A 23069-nucleotide genomic window follows, 5' to 3' on the forward strand; every position below is an offset into this window, starting at 1 on the left:
TTATACCTATTGTTTTTTTTAAAATACACCACGTATGGATCGCACTATGTTTCTTACTTTACATTATGTATACACCGCACTATTTTTACAACACAATAAGCCATTTTTAAAAATAAAACACATTGCACTTGAACTAATATTTTACACACATTTCAATCATTGCAATTCTAATAGACAATTTTTAAAATATACTCTATATCAACTTTTCACTGTTTGTATTACAAAGCCGGAACATAATAACGAATACTACACGGACCATACAAATTCGCGAATATTTCTTATCTTGCTGTCGAGGGGGCACGCGCGTAACGCGTGCACCAACGACTAGTAGCGTCAAAAATACAAACGTTAAAGAGTAATAATTAGGAGTCTTTATACGTCAAAACTCAAAACCCTTGTTAGAGTAATTACTCATTAGAGACACAAAGTTGCGACTTGTTGCGGCCCACGCTTCAAACAAAATAACCATACAAGCCCACCTTCGCCCAACACACAACAACACCCGCAACGCCTCGCACCGTCCTCTTCTCTCTCCTCTTTCGCTTTCGCCGTCGACCTGCTTAACACGGGCCGTGCTCAAATCCTGTGATTTCCCCTTCAACAAGCTAATCGACATGACAAAATGCTCTTTCCTCAAATTTCCCTCCATTTTTTTCTTCTAGTTTCTTCACCCATCTTCCTTATTTTGCTCCTCCAATGTCAAGGTCAATTCTTTTCTCCTCTTTCCCACTATCATGTTTGCAATTTTATTGATTTGTTTTTTCTTTTTGTATTGTAGATTTTGTGCCCTTATTTCTGATTTGGGTTTGGGGAATTGGTGTTGCTTAAGTAACAAATTTCAGATTTTTGTGGGGTTTTGTTTTTTGGGTAGTGGGAAGATTATATTGTTCATTGTGATTAAAATGTTAGACACCTTGTTTAATCAAGATTTGATGTGTTTGCATGATAAAAAAAATTGTATCCAATTTCACATTACATCTTATATTTGAGCTGCTATTATAAGATATTAGCTCTAATTCAGCTTGATTGATTTGTATATGCTGGGAATTAGCAATATAGTCAGCTATCTTTATGTTTGAGGAATCGAAAAAGGCGATGGGAAATAGAAATGCAATGCATTAATGAAGAAAAAAAGATGTGGATTTGGTAGTTTCTGGCATATTGTTCATTTGGCTTTTTTACTACAGCTTTATGTGTTAGCTAGGTTGTCTTGAATGAGTGACCATTGTCGTTTTTAAGTTTTACCAGACAAACTTTGTGCATATATCTACTGCTCGAATGAGGGTCTTGACTGTTCTGCTCTAGTTAACTAATTATGACAAACACCAGTGTGTGCCTGTTAGGTTGATCTGTTTGAACACTAAGTATTATAGTCCTTCCTCTTTAGTTTAGTTTACAAAAAGTTTGATCTCGAAGGTGGGTACCTTTAAAGTTTACATAGACAACATAGTCGTTGACATAGTCGTGTTTGTGCTAGGAGTGGCGTTTATTTGTAGCTAGCTGACATTGTCTGATTGCCTTTCTGCTTTATCATATGATTTTGAATAATGGAATGGCAGTGTTGGTCCTCCACTGCTCCCCGAAATTCTGTTTGTTCGAAACAAGATGGAATGCCAATGAAGTTTTTCCACATTTGGGGAGATTGAGATTAATATGCTATTCTTGCAATATAGGGGCATTGGACATTTTGATTTCCTCTCCTCTTTCCACCTTTTGGCACGTTTCTTCTTTTTCTATCATTTGGAGATGTATGTTTCTTCTTTATTATTGCTCTGTTGACATTGAACTGCATGCTCTACTGGTTTAGGCCAAGCTATAGAATGTTTTTATGATGCTAACTTGAAAACAATTGATATGGTCATGCTTAACTAGGTCGAACTCGTTGTTTGGTTGCAGACTTTTGATGTTTGGAAACATTAGGAGGGCCACACATTCCTTGTTAAAAACCCGTGGCAGCAGCAATCTCGGATTGAAAAGGGATGGAACAGACCCCCTCTTCCAGCCATGTTTACCACAATATAGATTGTATTCACAGTTCAGACATAATCATTCAGGATATATGCCTAATACTTCGTATAAACATCTGCAATTCCTTTACAAGAATGGTTCTCCTAGGAACTATTCTTCAATGTATGCAAGTAACACTGTGGCACATCATGCTCAAAATGCTTGGAAAAGGATTACAAAGATGCGTTCTTCCTACACTTCAACAATTCCTACCATAAGCAGGGCTGCTGGAGTATTCAGCATAGCCTTAACCAAATCCCACCTTTTAGTGCCAGGCATTTTCACTTTAATATTTGGAGAGTTAGCTCTAACCCAAAGATCACATGCTGAATCCGACTATTTTTCCTCTAGTAACACTGTTTATACGCGGGCTCAAGATGGACATATGTACATGAGCAGGTTGATTTCAAACGTACTAGAGGTTCTTATTTTGTTGCTAAGAGTTGTTTATCTGGCATTATTATTTTCACCCAGCATAGCCATGGCTCCATTTGCAGATAGTTGTGGACCTCAATTCAGAAGTTTTTGGCTTCATGTTGTGCATCGTACCCTGGAAAGAGCTGGCCCTGCATTTATAAAATGGGGGCAGTGGGCAGCTACACGACCTGATTTATTCCCAAGAGATTTATGTTCTGAGCTTGCAAAGCTTCATTCTAAAGCTCCAGAGCACAGCTATGCTTATACAAAAAAAACTGTGGAACAAGCCTTTGGTCGTAAAATTACCGAGATTTTTGAGAGTTTTGATGAGAAGCCTGTTGCATCCGGAAGTATTGCACAGGTGCATCGGGCTGTTTTGCGCTTCCGACACCCTGGCCAAAAGACCAAACCCACTGAAGTTGCAGTGAAAGTTAGGCATCCAGGAGTTGGTGATTCTATCAGAAGGGACTTTGTTATAATAAATACAGTGGCAAGAATATCCACACTTATCCCTGCACTGAAGTGGTTGAGACTAGATGAAAGTGTCCAGCAATTTGCAACTTTTATGATGTCACAGGTTGATCTTTCCAGGGAAGCTGCAAATCTTAATCGGTTTATATATAACTTCCGGAGATGGAGAGATGTATCCTTCCCAAAACCTCTCTATCCGTTGGTGCATCCTGCAGTTTTGGTTGAAACCTTTGAGCATGGGGAAAGTGTGTCACATTATGTTGATGGGTTTGATGGGCATGAACGTTTTAAAACTTCTCTGGCTCACATCGGCACCCATGCTCTTCTGAAGATGCTATTGGTAAACAAAACTATGTATTATGTTTGTCTTCACGAAGCTATCAACATTTTCAAATATCTTATGTCTTCTTTAGTTGATTTGCAGTGTTATGTGTCTGTTACTTCAAGAATCTGTCTATTTGATTGGTAATTTTAAGATACGTTTTGAGGGTGATTTATAGGCTAAGTTATGTGTATGTCCATAAGGTCAGCCATTTTTATTGGCAACTTTTGTTTTTTTGTTTTTTTTTTTGTTTTTTTTTGTTTTGTTTTGTTTTGTTTTGTTTTTTGTTTTTTTTTCTGTTTTTTTTTTTTTTTTCCCGGTTAGTATTTACTAGTTACTACTTGAGTCTTTTGACATGCAGTGGAGATTCTTGTTTACGGACTTACAGTGTCTGTTAGACACTTAGACTGGTGGCCTTTTTCCTTTTGGTTATTCAGGGAAGTCTTGTAAGCCTAAATGTTCCTTGTTGCAGGTGGATAACTTCATCCATGCCGACATGCATCCTGGAAATATTCTTGTCCGGTTGAAACATGGCAAGCGTAAAGCAGGGGCAAAATCGAAGCCTCACGTCGTTTTTATTGATGTAGGCATGACTGCCGAGCTTTCAAAAAATGACCGTGTAATACTGTTGGAGTTTTTTAAGGCTGTTGCTCGTCGGGATGGCCGCACTGTAGCTGAGCGCACCCTTCAACTATCAAAACGACAGAGTTGTCTGAATCCAGAGGCATTCATACAGGTTCTTTGTTTACTTCTTTAATTCTTACTTCCGTAACGCAGCTAAGGTTCAAATTATGATATTATTTGGTTACTCCTAGAAACTCACATCTTTCTGGTATAGTAGTATAGTTTGCTTTTGTGTGAAGACTGTAGACTAATACCATTGGTCTTGAAACTTTAGTCACTTATATACCCTCTGCAATACTATACTAAAGGGAATGAAATCTTTTGGTTCTTGATAATGTTCAAGTAGAGAAGTCAATTTTGTTCTTTCAATTGATGAAAGATATGTTGCCTTGTGCTTCATTGCTCAATTTCAGGGTAAGTTGATCAACTTTAGCTAGTTTCCACTCACCCATGTTTAGAGAAGAAGAAATTATATTTTATTAAAAAAGAAAAAGAGAAAAAAAAAAAAAAAACCGAATTTTCTAAGACCCTGCCCTCTCCAACTTATGCTATACAGTTTAAGTATAATTAGTTTTGATCATTACAAATGAATTTTGATAAGCAAATCTAGTTTCAATCTGTGAAAATTGGTTCAGCTATGATTAGAGCACTGGTGAAGCAATTACAAGTCTGTTTTGATAAGCAAATTAATAGTTTTGGTTAAACAAAGAGTCATCTCTGGCTGCAAATTTCAATTCACATCAAGAAAAAAAAAAGGTTATAATGCGTAGTAATAATAATACAATTGGTAACAGAGCTTAGATTTCTCTTCACCTTGGCAAGTACGTTGCCTTTCTTTGTGGCTTTTTCTCTTACAAAGTGTCTCTTTCCTTGAGTTGTATTGTAGTTCCTTGTTTCATTACCTGGGCTGGTGTATAGCTTATAATATTTCAGGTTTTATACATAGCTCTTAATCCTCTAATTAGAATCTTCTAATTTGGGTAAGGCTGATAGTTGTGTAATCTGAGTCCTTCTGACTATATGGTGATGATATGCTTTAGATTTTCCCTGCCTGTTCTATCTAAATGTGTCTTTCTTTCTCCCTTTCTTGGAAATGGGGTTGTAAACAGCTACAAAGACATCCTTGTCTTGCCTGTATATCATTTTCAGCAAATGCAGCAAAATTGAAACTTTAGTTTGCATTTTTACAGGAGGTAACAAAGTCTTTTGATTTCTGGGCTACTCCAGAAGGTGACCTGGTTCATCCAGCGGATGCCATGCAACAATTACTTGAGCAAGTTAGACATCACAAGGTGAACATTGATGGTGATGTGTGCACTGTAATTGTGACTACTTTGGTCCTTGAGGTAACCTCTTTATCCTGGCTACTTGTATAGAATAAACAGGAAATCTGTCTACTTTGACTTATCTTTATTTTGGCATTCATACTTTGCTACATTTCAAATACAAGTAGTACATCTGTGGCTTAAAAATATTATATTTTTCTTAAGTTGCCCTTGTACAAATTATCTACTTTGTATTATGTTTGAATTGAACCTTCCAATTAAAACCAAGCCCCATGATCCTGCACCGTTATCATTTGAATAAATTGTTGAAACTTTGTTTGGTCTATCCTTTGTTTTTAAGTTTAGGTTATCTACTCTAAAATACTCCATTCTGGGAATGTAGGGGAGAAGTTTCTCCTTTATATTCTACAAGTCAAAGTTATTAGTTTCTATTTCATTTCGACCAAAGAGTTGTCACATGTAATCTGTTATTGTGTATGTTCCACAAAAATTGCACTAGAGTAGCGATGATGTAGAACAGTGTTTTGGAAGTTTGAACAAATAAATGAGGAAACACTTACAAATGTTGTTGCTAAATGGCGCGTTCAAGTCATCAACAATTGGATGAAAGTGTGTATACAAGTACCTGGTTTATGGGTTTCTGTTAGGATGTGTTTTCAGGAATCATGTGGTCAAAAGGCCTATATCAGGTTGTATCAGGACATGAATTGAGAAAGGAGCTGCTACATGGTCTTAAATTGTTGCTGTCTTATTGGCAATCAACTAGGTGTTCATGCTATACAGCTTTAGTTTTTAATGTAAAAACTATCTGCATCTTCAGACTCTATTAGGAATCAGAACAACATATTCTTCTCTCTTTCCTGTTAGGGGTTTGTGTGTGGACTTAGGGGATGATAAATCCATCATATAAATGGGTAATATCGTAATAAAGATCCAATCTAGGGGGCATTTTGGTTTCCTTGACTAAATAAGGTTACTTCGAAAGAAAAACCCTTAAGATTTGATGATTTTACCTTAGATGGTTTCTAATGAATCAGTGAAGGAAGAGGATGGGCTAACTATGACTACTGCATTTTTATTTGAAATAGCTCGTTACTCTTATATCTTTTAATGTTATAATTTCTGCATTGTGTGTCTTCTCTCTTCATTGTAGGGTTGGCAGCGGAAGCTCGATCCAGATTATAATGTGATGCACACGCTTCAAACTTTGTTGTTCAAAGCAGATTGGGCAAAATCTCTTTCATACACTATTGAGGGGCTTATGGCCCCATAGAAATTTGCTTCTTGCTACTACTAGCTGCTGCTAAAAATTTTGATGGATCATATACTATACATAGTTTCCAAAAGATATAAGCTCTAATTAGTTTAGGTCATGTCCGATCATCTTTCTTCTCTCCTCTCCAGTCTTGGTCCCATATATATTCTTTTTGTTTCAACTTTAATTTGAAATTTGATCAAGTGATATAGAGTAGCAACCTGTAATAGTTTCCCGGGAAAAGGGTTTCTTGTTTTACATTTAATTGGCCTGTACATATTCAGATACATTCTGTATTCATTTTGACCCTCTCTGTAGCAGAGCTTTTAACATTAAGTTGTCGATTAAAGCTTTGAATTCTTGGTTTATTTTCAGTTAAGAAAATAAAAAAACATTTTGTGAATTTCGAGCAGAGCTTTTAAGTGATTTATAGGTACTTCATCTATGTGTTACATATAGTGCAGGTAAACAAATACAAGTATGTCCTAAAAGTATCGGAGATACAGCAAAATTCATACGATTTATTTCCTTGGCAGCTGGGCACTTCAACTAGCCCAAAAGGAGGGAGAGGATCTTATTTGTGCCTATGTGGTGCACACCTTAAAGGATAAGATGCAACATTGCCACATTGGTATAGGAACAGTAAAAACGGTTGTGTTCGGAGTGTCTGCACTGGATCATCATATCTATGTAACTGGCATCTAATTTGCTAGCTGCAAGCCATCGCTTGTATTCATCCATGGTTGAATTTGGTGGATTTGAAGATTAACTATTAATTATTAGTGGATACTCGTATAATAATAGTGATATTAAGTATTAACATGAGTTATAACTAGTCGAAGAACCTAGGCTACGTACTAGATTAACGTCATCGTATCCACAGTTATTAAAAGTTTTCGTCACATTCTTTGAAAAAAAAAAAAAAAAATTAAATAATTTTGTCTAATCACTTCGTTCAAGATTTAGCTATATTACATAGACATTTCACCTTGTACTCATGTTGAATCCTCAAAACTTGGACTAAATATGACATTTCACTTTTAGTTCTAAATCATGAAATTTTTTTCACAAAATTGTCACATGAACACGTATTCGTGTTTAATATGGATACATGAATGCCGAGTCCATGTAACATAGAGATTTAGAACAACTTTTTTGTGAAAGAATCTCATTCTTGCTTTATTTAAAAAAAAAAAAAAAAAAAAAAAAAAAAATCGCGTCGTAGCTTCAAAAAAAAAAAAAAAATGGCATCTAACTCATGGGGGATGTTAATAATTCTTGGAATCAAGAAATCAACAAGTAGGCAAATCATCAATGCTTAAATCCATAACCCCATGTCATGAAATCAGCTTTCCAAACCATAACTTCAATTTGTATATTTCATATTACATCCTGATTGTTTGCATATTACATCCTCTGTTTATGTCCAGAATCCTTAAACAAAATTAGACTGTAATGTTTATGTTAAAGAGTCATACCAAAACTCGATTCAAAATGCCCTACATCTGCTGGTTGCAATATATTACAGAACATTTTGGACATCAATTTACTTGATAGCCAAAATTTTGAGAATAACTTGGATACAATGGATCTACAATAAACCAGGAGCACAAAAGTACCCAAATGAGAGCCAAAATGAACACCTAGCAATTATTTACACTACTAAAAGAAGAATGATACACCCTGCTAAATCAATCTCAACAATTTGAATTGAACCTGCTGTAACAATCAGGTTAACAGCACCCTCCCCGAGCACAGTACCTCAATTAACAAGATGCCACTTCTTTTTATCATTAGATCAATAGCCTAAATAGCAAAACCTACTACTAACTACACACAAAGAAAACAACCTACATTCCTTGCTTTTCCACCCAATTAAGTTCTACCTCATTTATATATTGACATCAGCGGCTTCCTTCTTCACTCCGCAATCTGTATATTTCTTTTATTGCTTCATCTATACTGCATATCGTCATTTTCTCCACCTGATCCAACACTCACAATGAGTAACTAAAGCACTCGCTCAAAAGAAAAAGACATTAAGGAGTACTTACAAAAACAGTTACCTCTAAGTTCCCTTGTTTTGCCTTGTGATTATTAGGAAGAACACGGATTTCATTGATCAACTTGATGCACTCTGATGCATTTTCAGGTGATACAAATCCCACAACGATGTTGACACAGGACTTCAAGGACAAAATCACGACAAAATTAATGAATCAAAACAAAAAAGGCAAGGAAAAAAGGTCAAATGGGACATTTGAAACAAAACACGTGATTATGCAAACACTACCAACTATGCAGTCTAACTAGAAGTTTCAACAGTCACAATGAGCTCTTTACAAAAGTACTGCAATCATCAGTAACACCTTGAAGCACGAATTTTTGCACGTTGCTAACTAATAATAATTAGACTCAGGCCTACAAAAGCAGCTTACCTTGACGTTTTTTATTTGATATGGACATCCAACAGGAATAAACACTGCTTCGCCAAGGCGTTGATTGAAGGACCAAGGTTCAATCTCTGAAATAAAAAATAAATAAATAAAATATAATATAATATATATATATATATATATATATATATATATATAATAATAATAATAATAATAATAATAATAATAATAAAAACATACTGATATAAAGTCACCAAAGAAAGAAAATGGAAACAAAATGGCTGTAAAGTGAAATTTTACCAAACTCCTCTTTGAGCTGCATTTTATGATCTGCATCAAGATAGAAACTTCCATCAAAAATTGGATGAACTACCTGCAAGAAAGTTCCAAAGATCAGAATCAGCAGGGAAAAGAGGGGGAGGGATGGAAGCAGAATAGCAGATTAATCACTTGAACTAAACAAAAAGAGCAAGAATTCTAAGCAGGCTTTACGCACATTATCTGAGACGCCATAGCTGAATTTCAATTCATCCACATGCTTTGTAATGTATTCTAGGAGCTTTGGGATGTCTTGTCGGCGGAAGACATCCCACTGGGCCCCAGAAGGCCCTGGAGGGGGACTTTTATCTGTCACACTGAGATCCCCCAAACTATCCAACTGAGGTATCTGATCTACTGCTTTTTCAGGACTTTGACTTGTCCTGGAGCAAATCATTGAAGCATCAGAATCAGTATCAGAACTGTTAACTAGCTTCACAGGCGAAGATTTATTATCCTGGAGATGGTTGACAACAGAAGCACCATTTGTAGCTGCTGAGCAACAAGAAGCACCAGCTACTCTGTGCAACTCTTCTGCTTCAACTGAAATCTCACTATTTATTACTCTGGTCTCATCATCCAGATGTTTATCAGAAGCCTGACTACCTTTATCCTTCATGTTACTATTCCGTTTTATTAGCTTCTTAATCTTATTGAACTGCTCCGAGGAGCACGGTACATCACCCACATGTACTAGGATGTTCACCTGCAAAAGAATACCCAAGGAAAACAAGTTCAAAGGTGAAATTATTTAAATGCATATTGTTGGTATAACAAGAAATTAACTTAAGTACTACAATTCTCTAGATGCTCACTCTCAATTTTAGATATAAAATAAAAATGTCCTACCCAACCATAATTCCCTGAAAGGATAAAAGTAAAAAATAAATATAATAAAATAAAAAAAAAAAAACCCAAAAACAAACACTCACGTAGTCATATGAACCAGGACTAATAAGCTAAGGCCATCAAAATTTTCAAATAGTGACAAGAACTGACAGGCATATAAATAAAAATAAATAAATAAATAAATTAAAAAAAAAAACCCACCAGGTCATAAGAGCTACAACACAGCTTAGTCACCAATTCACCCCGCGCAACTTCCTCCCTGCTCCCACATGAGATGCATACATGTGGACTGAGTTTAGAATCTGGAAAATCCTCTGGCAGTTTCCCAGCAATATTCAGAAGTCCCATTCCAGGGTTTGTGTACTCTTGAAGAGGTAGGGCACGAATAATCTCACTATAATATCCTTCTAAGAGTTTCCGGGAAAAATATGAGGAAATCTTTGCCTTCACTGTAAGTGTTTCACGACGTTTGAGCATATATCCTTCCTCAACGGATCCGGTGAATGACTCCCTCGTACCAATTTCAACATCATATGAGTCTGAGCAATTCGTAGCTTCACTACGACCTTTCAAGTTTTTACAGTTACTAAAGCCATTTTCTAGATAACCACAAAACATAGCTAGTGGGTCCCAACTCAAGCCCCATACACACTGAAGCACATTACGGACCTTTATAGGATGTCCTTTTTGCCAATGTTTCTGGAAGTGAGAAAGCAGACAGTCGTGATCATCAGACATACTAGGGCAGTAAAGGAGGTTGTCATCAGACTCTTTCCGGCTAGAAGCTGCCAATTCTTTACTTTTATCGCCTCCCTGAGAGATGCTGACACACGATGAACAATGCACAACACCATTTGTATGTTGTAGGAAGTCATGTTCAGAAGCTGTTTCTTTTGCACTAATTTCCAGTTCCTTGGTCCAATTTAATGGGAATATACATCTCAAGTCAAGGAGGCTATTATCACAACCACCAAGCTCCATAGGTGGACATGACATATGGAAAGAAGAAGTTGAGTCCAGTAAAGGGCCAGAAGCAGCAAGGTCTGCTACATTAACTGAGCACTTCTTCGAACGAGGAGAAAGTGTTTTTGCTCTGTTAGGGTATGTGCCCCCAAGTGATCCACCCTGAGAGTATTCTCGACAGCAACTGAAGCAAAGGTTGTATGAGCAATTCGGGCAGCTTCTGTGGATATCCAATATTGGGCTTTTGCAGTTATTGCTGATCCAGGGGTAAGACAGTGAACCAGCAATCAAAGACTGAATTACAAATTATTTAAAAAATATGCATTCTAATCAAACCTGGATCAATAAATTACATACCAGCAGCATTGATCCCTGCAGCCAACGTCAGCTTGTCGAATCTCAACATCAGAGGGATTCTGCCCTGTCAAAATTTATTGCTTCAGAAAGGAGAAACCCTCGTGAAGGAACTTTAGATTTGAGAAGCATAGACCAAAATTCAACATTCATGACCTACCATACCTTTGACCTTTGCCTCCATCTCCACTTCAGCACTCTGATCCTCATTGATTTGTACAAGAATAGGAAGAAGGAAATTTATCAAATACTGCAAGTGTTGAAACTTGCTTCGCTTACATTTCACCTTCAAAACTACCTACAATATTTTGTGATTAAATGTCAACGCTCAGCACACTTATAATCAAACAGTATTATATACATCCCCTCCTAAGAATCCCAAATGAAACAGAAAAGAGTTCGCAGTCACCTTGCCACCCGTGTCTTTTGATTTAGAAGAGCTACAGGCCTTACAATTGCAGCTTCCACGACAAACTGGGCATCTCAATTTAACCTCTTCAGTATCATCAGACCTGAAGCATAAAGCAAGATGAAATAGATGCTGATTGATCAATCATGGTATAGCTGATTTTTTGATAGCATGTATAGAAGCTAATGTGTATGTACTAAACATGGATAAATCAATAAATGCCCTAATCACAGATTTATGTTGATGGGAAATATTAAAAGTTGCATAACAAGATGTCATACATTTACAGTTTCAGAGTACATCAACAATTCGATTGTCCAAATACAGTAGATCCATCATAATGCTTTCCCTCCGAACTTCTAATATTGAGTAATTCCTGGTTGTTCTTTTCCAATCATCACCAACTTAGCAGAATTTTAACATAAATGACTTAAGAATATACCATGGTCTATTAAATTTGCAACGATGCTGGCAGTATAAGCATGGAAAGTACTTGCAGAAATAATTTATTCTACTAGTAAAGTTGAAAGACACATTCCAGCCTTTGTTTATAGAAATTTTGAGTTGCAATATGGAAATTCAGATACAAAACTTATCAGAGCACTGCCATAATGGCTCATAAAAGAACATTCTATAACAAAATTGTAGATTCTGAAATAAATCAAGTGACATAACTCTACCCAATCCATAAGTTATGCCTCCATTTAACCAACTTTTCTTATACCATATCACCACCATTATCACCTAAACTTTAGAATGTGCTATCAAGGCTATCACTAATATTACATTGCTAGCCAGTTCCAAATATTAAAACAAAACAAACAACTTATGCTACTTATTTTGGAAGAGATGAATCAATAACCTAAGCTATAATTGCACTTAATTTTATCTGAAAAAGGAGTAAAATCAACAGAATGTACCTCTCTTTAATGCAATTAGAACAAAAAAACCGCTTCTTACAGCTCGAACCCTTGATTAAACACAAATCGTCAAACTTCCGACACCAATGGCATTTCTTCCTTCCACTATTCCTTACTTTCTCAACATTCCCAGGATAAGGCACAACCTAATAAACAAATAAATAAAAGCACATAACAAGCAAAACTCAACACTATATATCAAACAAAAACTAACAAAAAACAGAACGAAAATTAAAAACCAAAAGTAACAACCTTCAAAGAGCTTATTGGAGGGGGCTCAATGTTCTTAGACCGAAAACGCCTATTAACCAAAGAATTCGAACAATGTGCACCGATTTTGATCCCCAGAGAGCCAGCATTGTCAAGAAACTGAGCATTGGGAGCAGGAGGAATTGCCATTAATCCATAAGGCAAGTCCCTAGTAACTTCCCCTGATTCCTCAGGACGTTTTTCACTCTTCTTCTTACTCTCAAGAATCTCCCTCCTCAAGAACACCCTAATCAATTCGGCTTTCATTCGTTTCATCCCTTTATCTGAATTATTCTCCAGCGTTTCCAATTCCCTTTTCCTCTTCAATTTCTTCTCAATTTTCTCCCCTCCATCACCCCTTTGAAGCTTCAATTCTTCAGGAACTGTAATTCTCATCTGCCTCAACCTCCCTTGCTCATAATGTATCTCACACAATGTCTTCCCTTCCAACACCCTCCTCTTACACCGCCATCCTCGCCCATCGGTCCGCTTACACCTCAGCTCCTCCTCCTCCACAACTCGTTTCGAATTCTCTTTCTCCACCCCCACCACCTTCTCACCAACCACATTCCCTTTCTCCACCTCCATTCCCACTCCCACCCCCAATTCATCCTCCTTCTCCACTTTGATCACCACCTCCTTACTCGCCACCGGTACCACCCCTCGCTCCACACCATCACCGCCCTTAGCCTTCTTCTTCCTCTTATTACCCTTCTTACTCTTCTCCTCCTCAACCAAATCCTTTAATTTAATTTTACTACAATGTGCCTCACAGAAATCCTGCCCTTCCACCACCTTACTCTTACACCGCCAATCTCGGCCATCGTTTCGAGCACACTGTAAACTCTCCGGCACCGCCATTGCCACCACAACCCCACCTGCATTCCCCTTCGCTTTAGAATTCCCCTGTTTCTTCCCACCCCGAGCTTTCTCCTCCGACACCGGCCCAAGCCCAACCCCAAGCCCATTTTCTCTCACCTCCGGCACCGGTCCGGGCCCATCTTCTCTCTCCACCTCCTTCTTCTTCCTCCGCATTGGCCGTCTCTGATTTTGGGCCTTAGCCTTATTAAAGTGAATCTCACAAAGAGTCTGCCCTACCAAAACCTGCTTCTTACACCGCCAACTCCGCCCATCATTCCTATGACACCGTAAATGGTCCGGCACCGGCACCGGACCCACCACCGGCGGCGGAGGAACCGGGTCAATTTCCGGCGGGGGAGCTTGGTTAAGCGGTGGTGAGCTGTAAACGACGTCGTCAATGGGTTCGGGTTTGACAGGAAGGCGGATCCGAATCCGGGGTTTGGGTTTGGGTTCGGGTTTGGGGTCGGGCTTAGGGTTGGGAGTAGAAGAGGGATTCCGTTGCTTTTGGCCGCGGTAGATGTGAGAGAGGCAGAAGGATTTGCCGTCAACAACAGGGCGTTTGCAGCGCCAATCACGACCGTCGGTTCTCTTGCATCGTAGATCGTCCGGTGGTAAAGGCTCCTCCAAAACTCCTTCCATTGTTATTCCCGAGATAGAGAGAGAAAGTGGGAATTGTGGAGTGAAGGAGAGAGAAAACGGTGGAATACAGTGATTTGGTGAAGATGCTTGCTTGATTGGTTTATGAAATACAGGTCATTGGATTTTTTGGTTTTTTTTTTTTTTAATGGTTTTGGTTTTTTTTCAGAGGGTTTCTGTTTGGGGAAACAAAGATTGAGAGGAGTGAAATGTAAATAGTACATGGGTATCTGATGAGACTCATACAGATATGTTTATGCTTACTGGACCGTAACGCATTCGTGTTTTCGGGATGTCATCTGGCCGAGTCTTGTTTTGAGTTTAGACGCTAAAATATATTGAAACAATATGAAAGCCCATGAATCATGAAATTCTTTTTTTGACATTATTAAAATTGGTTTTTATATTTCCCGTGGGTTATTGATAAAAGATCTAGGATCATCTGGTTTTTTTCTTTTTTATTTTGGTAATGAATTTGTGACGTAGATTTATGATTCTGTCCATACATTGATACATTTGCTGCAACAGAGCAAGTGTTGCAGCCTGCAAGGCTGAAAGTGAACTGTATGACCAGTGTGAGTATGCACTACGCTGCAATAGTGCAATGTTACATTATTTGATACTAATACAAATTTTATTGGAAAAATGTCAAAAATAAATCAATCTTTTAATTATTTCTGAATAATACAAACTTTGATGGACGTCCGCTTTAAACAAATTATGACCGATTGCCCATTGGTGACTTGATTTATAGGTATGTGGGACACATGTCACTTTTTGATTGGTTAAATAATTTAATTTGATTTTAGATTGTTTTTAATATTTTTAATTTTAAAAAGAAATCAAAAGTTATTAATTATTTATTATTATTTTTTATAAAAAAAAACCCTTCCCCCACCCATCCGCCGATCCACCTCTTCCCTCCCTGTCAACATCATGTTCCCGACGCTCAGCCCTCCGGCGACCTCCGATCGATGCCCCAGCCACCTCCCTTGTTCCACCATCACCACCACCCACTGCACCACCAACAACCATCGCAAGCAACCGCCACAACCACCAACCACCATACCAACCATACCAACCATCGAAACTGCCATACCAGCCATCAAAACCACCATACCAACCTACGAAACCTCCATACCAACCCAACCCACTACCACCAAGAATCAAAAACCCACCTCTTACTTACCGTAAACCCCGCCATAATCACCAAAACCCATCCCATCCAGCCCAAAGTCACCACAAACCAACTTCTAACCCCTCCTCGTTAGAGTCCCTGCCCCCCATCGTCGAAATTGAAATTAAAAGCCTAGAATTTGAAAAGCGAAAGGGGGATTGTGAGATTGAGTTTGAAAACTCAGATTTAATGCAAAATTGGCGAATATGGGAGGTGAACTTAGGGGATTTCGACTTTGACAGGGAGGAGGGGCAGCAACTCCAACAGGACCGGCGGACTTGTAGTGTTCGGTGGTGGACCGCCGGCGTTGCTGGTTAACTGGCGCCGTCTATGGTCTCGTTTCGGTGGTGTTGGTGGCAGAATTGATTTTTGGTTGGTTGTGTCTGCGGTGGTCATTGATGATGGTGGTGGTTTTGATTGAAGGTAGAAGGGAAAAGAGGGGGGCAGGGGAGAGAGAGGGGGGGGGGGGGGGGGGGGGGTTGAATGGGTGATTATTTGATGATTAACAAATCTAATTAAAGTTTGGTTAGTAAGTTAAGTAATGTTTTTTTTTTAAGGAAAAAGTTAAGTAATGTTTTTGATTATGAGTTGATTAAAGTATTAAACAATTTTATTAAAAAAAAAAACAAAAATATTAACCGATCCTTTAGGTTGTAGGTAAATTATCTTGTTAAAAGCGGATTTCTTTAAAAGTTTGTATTATTCAGATATAATCAAAAAATTGACATGTTTTTGACGGACCGCTCAAAGTTTGTATTATTTTTGACAATTTTTCCAATTTTATTTCATCAAAACTGGTAAACAAATTTTTTTTTTTTTTTTTTTGAAGGAAAAACTGGTAAACATTGTGACACTGTGTATTGGTAATTTGGTACTATCTTGTCTATCCGTCTACATGTTTGAGAACCAGAAATTAAGAGTGAAATTTTCATGGGTGTCTTACACACATACAACTAGTCAACTACTCTCTCTAATTTTTATTTTAAGTGCATCATTTTAATTTGGGAAACTCTCTTTGGTGAACTCCAACTTTTCCATTTTCTAAGTGGTAAATATTCTTAAATTTTATTATCAATGGTAAACCTAAATTGTTGATTACCATTGATAAGTGTTATTTCCTTAACTATAGTTAGTTTTTTATTTTTTTTAATTATATTGAAATTAAAAAAAAAAAAAAAACCAATCCCTCCCCCAACCCACTGCCCAGCCCCTCCCCCAACCCAGCCCCCACCCGGCGGCCGGAAAACGCCGACCTCCCCTAGTGCCGACGACCACTACCTCCTCCACCTACGACACCTCCACTCTCACTATCGGAATTGGCCCCCCTCCCGCCACCGCAAAACCCCATGACCAACCTCCATCTCGTCGGCAAATGGTCGGCCGTCTCCCCTATCCCCCGCAAAACTCCACTCCTAACCCCAAAAAGCACCCCTAACTGGGCCACTCCAACCCCAAAAACCGCCCACTCTCCCTCGAAAATAAACAACCACCACCGCAAGACCCAAACCCGATTCCCCTACACCACGACCCTCTCCCTGTCGGAATCGGCCTTCCTCCCCTGACCCCCACCCCGATTCGACCCCTATCCCCTTCGCCTCCCTGAAACTAGCCCCCTAAACCACCTAAAAACTCAAACCCGATTTCTGGGTTTGGTTTAAAAACCCTAAACGGGTTGGGTTTTTTTTGGTGTTTTTGGGTTGGGTTTATTGTTTCTTGGGTGGAGAACAGATGTTGAAGGAGGTCAGCGTTTCCAGGCGCACCGATGAAGGTTGGGCGGCCGGTACGCCGGCGTGAGTGGGTGCAGGGGAGGGAGAAGTGCGCCGTTGCGTGGGTGGGTGGGTGAATTTTTTTTTTTTTTTAAATATTTCTAAGATAAATGTAAAAAAAAAAAGAAAAAAAAAACTAGCTAACTTTAGTTAAATGTTTAGTTAAATTAACCATTAATGTTATAATTGATTTTAATAAAAAGGTTAAGTTTACCATTGATAATAAAATTTAAGAATGTTTACCACTTAGAAAATGGAAAAGTTGGAGTTCACCAAAGAGAATTTCCCTTTTAATTTTTGCATTATTTATTTCATAACTTCAACTAATTACTTTCTTTCCCTCAAAAAAAAAAAAAAAAAAAAAAAAAAAAAAACCTACTCACCATCCGACCACCCCTCCTTTTGACCGTCTTTTGTGAATTATATCATTATATATTTATATGTAAGGAAAATATTCAATAAAAAATTATTTCAGTTTAGTAAAAATAATCAGAAAATTAATCATGTAGGATCTTATTAGAATCATCTTTTTATATTTTTGGTTTTTCTTTCAGAGGGTCTCTATGTGAGATGCGGAGATTGAGAGGAGTGAAATGTGAAATCACAAATGTATATCGGTATCTAAGACTTGTACATATTTGCTTATGCATAGGGATATAAATGAATCAAGCCATTCATTTGGGGGTTACAATAGGTCAAAAATGTAGTAATGCAATAAACTATTCGGTTCGAGCTCGATTGAAACTCGTTCATATTTATTTATTTTATTAAATGACTCGAGCTTGACAAATTTTGAAATAATATTTTTGCACATTAGGCTACATTAGCTCTAGATTACAATAATTAATTAAATTTGAGGTTCTAAATGTAGCCATATTTAGATTTCAAGAAAGTACAACAATCTAGTTAATTTCAATTCAATACTCCCTCCATTCCTAAATAATTGACATGTTTAAAATTTTTTCACTAGAAAATTCAGAACGATTTCCCTTAATATTGTTGAAATAAAAATAAATTCCCATTATGCTTCGTTTTAAAAACAAATTCCCAAATTACCGTCCACGTAGGATTGGTTTTCGGTTCAGTTTAAAAACTCTAACGACGTTAGCGGCTTTGCAAGTATTTTTTAAATAAAGTCAAAGAAACCTGTTTTTATTGAAAGGCGGTCTCTTTGAATTGTCAGTCAGCGCTCTCTTTTCTACCTTTAGGCTAAGACTTGTGAATTAACCAAGGACACAAAGAGACCAGCTATTAGTTATGTGCGGTCTCTTTTCTTAAACCGCTATTGGTGATAGCGGTTTTAAAACTACAACTGTTATTACCATTAGCGGTTTTAGAAAAGAGAATGCAACTAACTAATAGCTAGTCTCTTTTTTTCCTCTTTTCTTGATTTAGCTAAGACTTGTGAATTAACCTTCGGGTTATCTTTAAATAAACTAACCTTTACCCCCCATTTATTATTTCTAATGCACCTTTTTTATTTGAAAGCGACTAAATGTGTAAATATGTGTGTGTGACGTGATGATGTGGAAAATATATAATCAGTTTTTATTAATTAAAATTTAATTTTATGACTAGTAGCATAAAAAAAATACAAACATTGTACGAGTAATGTTTAAATAAAGAGCGGAGAAAGTATGAGTTATTGACAAAAACAAAAGGAAAGGTTCACTAATGAAAGAGTGAAGACATAATCAAGTTTCAAGTCAAAGCCCAAAAAAGGGATGACATCTATACTATCTATTAAAAGGCGTTCCTAAACAAGTTTAGGCGCCACGTGGCACTCTCCTTAATTTTTTACTCCATATGTTTAAGCCATGTGGAAAACTTCCTAATTTAAATCCGATTTTCAGTCCATGTTTAAAAATATGGTTTTTATAAGATTTGAACCTACGATCTTAAGTTTCAACTATAAGGTATTAGCCACTAAGCTATTACCATATTACATGGTATTTAATAATGATCAAATATTAATATAAATTTTTATCATAGAAATAATACAGTAACTTGGGGCATCGTCCGGGCCTAAATACTAGTTATTGACAAAAAAGAGTAAAAAAAATTTCAAGAAAAAAAGTAGTATATCACTGGCATATCCTTCAAGAGGATGGCGTTTTTTTTTTTTTTATATATTACTCTCACCGTCATAAGAGTCAACACAAAAGGTTGACCAACATCTCCACGAATCTTTTGGCCAAGTTCTTCCTCTTTTCGAGTTTCAGTACAAGTTCCACCACCATTTACGGTGGTATCACTTGACTCAATAAGCAACACCAAATATGTCTCTCAACATATTAGGGGAATAACTATTATCACCGTAACAAGTTTGAACCTTAGAAGCTTAATTTGAAACTCATATAAGTACTGTATATATTTTTCTCCTATATAAATCACAAGATGTGGTCTAATGAGTACGTGAATAGCATAAAATGCAAACATTGTACGAGTAATGTTTAAATAAAGAAAGAAGAAAGTACGAGTTATCGTTTAAAGGTCAAACCTCAAAAAAAAGGAGTAATGACTTCTTGCGGCACACCCTTCAAATGAACAAAATAGCCATACAAGCCCACCCTTCGCCCAACACACAAGTACACAACAACACCAACACCGACATCTTTTCACTCTCTCCTCTGAGATTTCCCCTTCAACAAGTTAATCGACATGAAAAAATGCTCTTTTTTCAAATTCCCCTCCATTTTTTTATTCTAGTATCTTCGCCCATCTTTCTTATTTTTTTTCTTCTAGTTTCTTCGCCCATATTCCTTACTTTTTTTCTTCTAGTTTTTTCTAGTTTCTTTTTGCTCCTCTTTGCTCCCATCAATGGCGGCGGCTACTCGATGTGAAGCTCTTGAACATTACGCTTCTCTCCTCAAGGACATTTCTCACCTGAAAAAAGCCAACCCCAAGCAGCGAATGATTACACCTCTCCGGGCAAGAACATTTATATGCCTGATGAACTTGAATACTCTACAACTCATCTAAAATCTCAAATGGTGCAGGTGCTTGATCCGCTTCTCATCGACGAAGTGATGATCGATCCTCCGATCATCAGCTCCAAAGCCGGCTTTGACACGCTGGTTTAAGTTCGTGGAAGGGGATTTTGGGGGTGATGTCGTGTATACGCCTCTTTCTTTGCCTCCCGACCAGTTTGTTTACCTCTCAACCTTAATCACTCGTAATAGGATTCTTCGCAATCCCCAGATTCCTCGGTTAGACTTAGGTAAGAATTTTCTTCGATTATCTAATCTTACTAGTAATTTCAATTTTTCAATTAATTATTTGTAGTTTTGAAATTTGTTATGATTTTTGTTGTTGGATAATGTTGGTGTTATTGTATTATTGATAGATAATGTTGTTGAATTATTGATAATGTTGGTGCATATGCCTTTGTCGTTTTCTCGTGATCAATTCTTTTACCGTAAAGTCACGAGTCTTGACGGATGGGTCAACTGCTCTTAGGTTCATCTCCTATGTCGCATGTGAAGTAGAGTTAAACCCTTTTGAATTATTTAGTATGAGAATAATAATCCGTAAATTTTGAGTTATTTAAGTTACACGTAAATTGTTAATTTATAAAAAAATTTAGGTAATTTTTTTTAATACATTAGTATTTAATCCGTATTTAATAGACTGTGAGGTACTTAGGTTTAGTTAAGGTACTTAGGTTTAGTTAAGGTACTTAGGTTTACTTATTGTGAGTTATGTTTTGAATGATGTCCTATATGTTTATTATGCTCCCAAATTTGTTACTAATGCTTTTATTGTTATGTTTCAGGAAATGAACGTGTTTACATATTTGCGATCTTTGAAGCACAAGTTTTCAGTTTTGTACGACCAATTGGAGAGTTTCGCTTTGAGTTACTCTTTGGGCTTTGGGGACCGGACGACGGGGAATGGCTGCTGACAGGGAGGGTGAAAGGGGTGACTGGTGGGGATATTTTTTTTTTCTAAATAATAATAATAATAATAAAGTATGTAGTAATTAATTTTATTATTTTATACCCTTAAAATTAAAAACATTAAACAAAATAAAGAAAATTAAAAAAATTCAAATTGAATTGACAAACCAATAAAATAATGACACGTTTCCCATAACCTGTTAACCAGGTTACTAACCGGTTTCAACTTGTTTAAAGCGGATTTCCGCTAAAGGTTGTATTATTCAGAAATAATTAAAAGATTGACTTGTTTTTGGCAGACTGGTTAAAGGTAGTATTATTTTTGACAATTTTTCCTATTTAATATTATTTTTTGATTTAATTTTCATATCTACTAACTAATTTTATTTCAACTATAATATCGATGCATTACACAAACTAAAATTAGTATATACATTATACAAATATATTAGAATTAACGTGCGTATTAATCATATAAAGATTAAAAACATATAAATTCTTTAATAGATTTGAAGTTTGCTCAAAGGTTCAGAATTTTGTGGTATCATTTCGCTATTGGCTACCCAAATTACTTCCAGCTTATCAGACTTCTAAATACTATACCATAACCCAACACAAAGTCGTTGTAATGGGGCTGAAAAAACCAAACTTGAACATGTCATTAGACTCTAATATTTCAGGGTTTCTAAGAAACTGAGTGGTTAGAAACCACCTTTTAATTACTTTTTTGTAAAAAGATGTGTGTTTCTAATTTTTTTGTGAGGTATAAGTTGGATTCTAGCATTGACTTCCTTATTCATGTGTTGGTCACTCACATGGTATATTGGTATGCTACCTTGAAAAATACCTCTTTAACTATACACTAATGGACCATCTGACTCACAAATCCCACCCCTCCAAAACTCACTTAATTAATCTCTCTAAACCACTCAAACACCTCCGAAACGACCAACCCTGAAAACCCATTCTAACCCTCTTTAAAGTATAAACCATCCAATGTCGAACACATCTGAATTTCTAAAACCGGCCTTCCATTGCATTCTCTGTAGACATATAACCATTTCATTTCAACCAATTGAACTTAGGAGTTCATGATTAGTTCTATGCACATTAAATTAAAAAGGTCACATCTGTTTAATTTACAGTTGAACATTGGTTAGAAAAAAAAAAGAAACCTCTTAAAAGCTTATCCTATATTTCTTAATTCTAGGTTTCTAATGCAAATTTCATATTCTTCTTCCCTTGACTTTCTACATAACTTCTTCCGTTATTAGCAGTCCAGCAAGCAATACACCAATGTTTTGCACAGTGGTAAGCAAAGCAGAGTAAATCCTGCTCATAGCAATTGAAAGATTTGTTGCATACCAATCAATGTACACACTATTGTCAAATACAAATAAAACTATGAACATGTAAGATTTTCAAATCCAAACACTAGTAATTTTCAAATTCAACTTTAGTAGTTTGCCTTTAGGCTTGGAGTTCTACAATAAAGTCTCCTTCCTCGCAAGTCTTGTTACACCTTTAGTCAGAAAAAAAAAATCTTACATGTTTTAAAGGAATGTAATAAGTAGGCTAAGGATGTGTGGAATTGCATTGAGTATAAACATGTTGCTTCTTTTAAGTTGAACAATTTGCTTGATTGGTGGGACACATGCTTCCTTGAGCTCAATGAGACTGATGCGATTAATGTTATTGTGATTTTTTAGGCGATATAAAGTGCTCGTAATGTGTGGATTATGGAGAATGAAACCATGATACCTGATTAAATTGTTTGATATGCTCTGAAAGTTTGCAGGGAAGTGCACGAGGAAGGAAGTAAACTCCATATGAAGAAGGGGGTTGCTGTTCCTTCTTAGCTTTTTCGTCTCGATGGGTCTTCCATATGAG

General features: G+C 36.9%; 2 protein-coding genes across 3 annotated transcripts; one reads left to right on the forward strand and one right to left on the reverse strand.

Annotated features, from left to right (window-relative positions):
- Window positions 1–429: 429 nt before the first annotated feature.
- On the forward strand, window positions 430–6748 carry LOC145579486 (uncharacterized). Its single transcript, XM_081636734.1, has 5 exons — window positions 430–704; window positions 1897–3235; window positions 3690–3953; window positions 5032–5187; window positions 6281–6748. The coding sequence occupies exons 1-5, from the start codon at window positions 697–699 to the stop codon at window positions 6398–6400; spliced, it is 1887 nt and encodes a 628-aa protein (XP_081492860.1). The 5' UTR covers window positions 430–696; the 3' UTR covers window positions 6401–6748.
- A 1092-nt stretch (window positions 6749–7840) lies between these two features.
- On the reverse strand, window positions 7841–15203 carry LOC145577446 (lysine-specific demethylase JMJ28-like). Of its 2 annotated transcripts, none has more exons than XM_081634883.1 (11): window positions 12844–15203; window positions 12592–12737; window positions 11672–11774; window positions 11423–11560; window positions 11266–11324; window positions 10147–11164; window positions 9275–9802; window positions 9079–9151; window positions 8821–8906; window positions 8449–8568; window positions 7841–8367 (listed from the first exon to the last, which is right to left on the reverse strand). In XM_081634883.1, exons 1-11 carry the CDS (start codon window positions 14338–14340, stop codon window positions 8287–8289), a joined length of 3849 nt encoding a protein of 1282 aa, XP_081491009.1. In that variant the 5' UTR covers window positions 14341–15203; the 3' UTR covers window positions 7841–8286. The 2 variants fall into 2 exon arrangements, with proteins under 2 accessions (XP_081491009.1, XP_081491008.1); XM_081634882.1 differs by having other exon boundaries at window positions 11266–11329; window positions 11428–11560; window positions 12844–15202.
- Window positions 15204–23069: the final 7866 nt, after the last annotated feature.

The sequence above is a fragment of the Chenopodium album genome, chromosome 14 (assembly GCF_948465745.1).
Source record: "Chenopodium album chromosome 14, dcCheAlbu1.1, whole genome shotgun sequence".
In the NCBI taxonomy this organism is placed as follows: Eukaryota; Viridiplantae; Streptophyta; class Magnoliopsida; order Caryophyllales; family Amaranthaceae; genus Chenopodium; species Chenopodium album.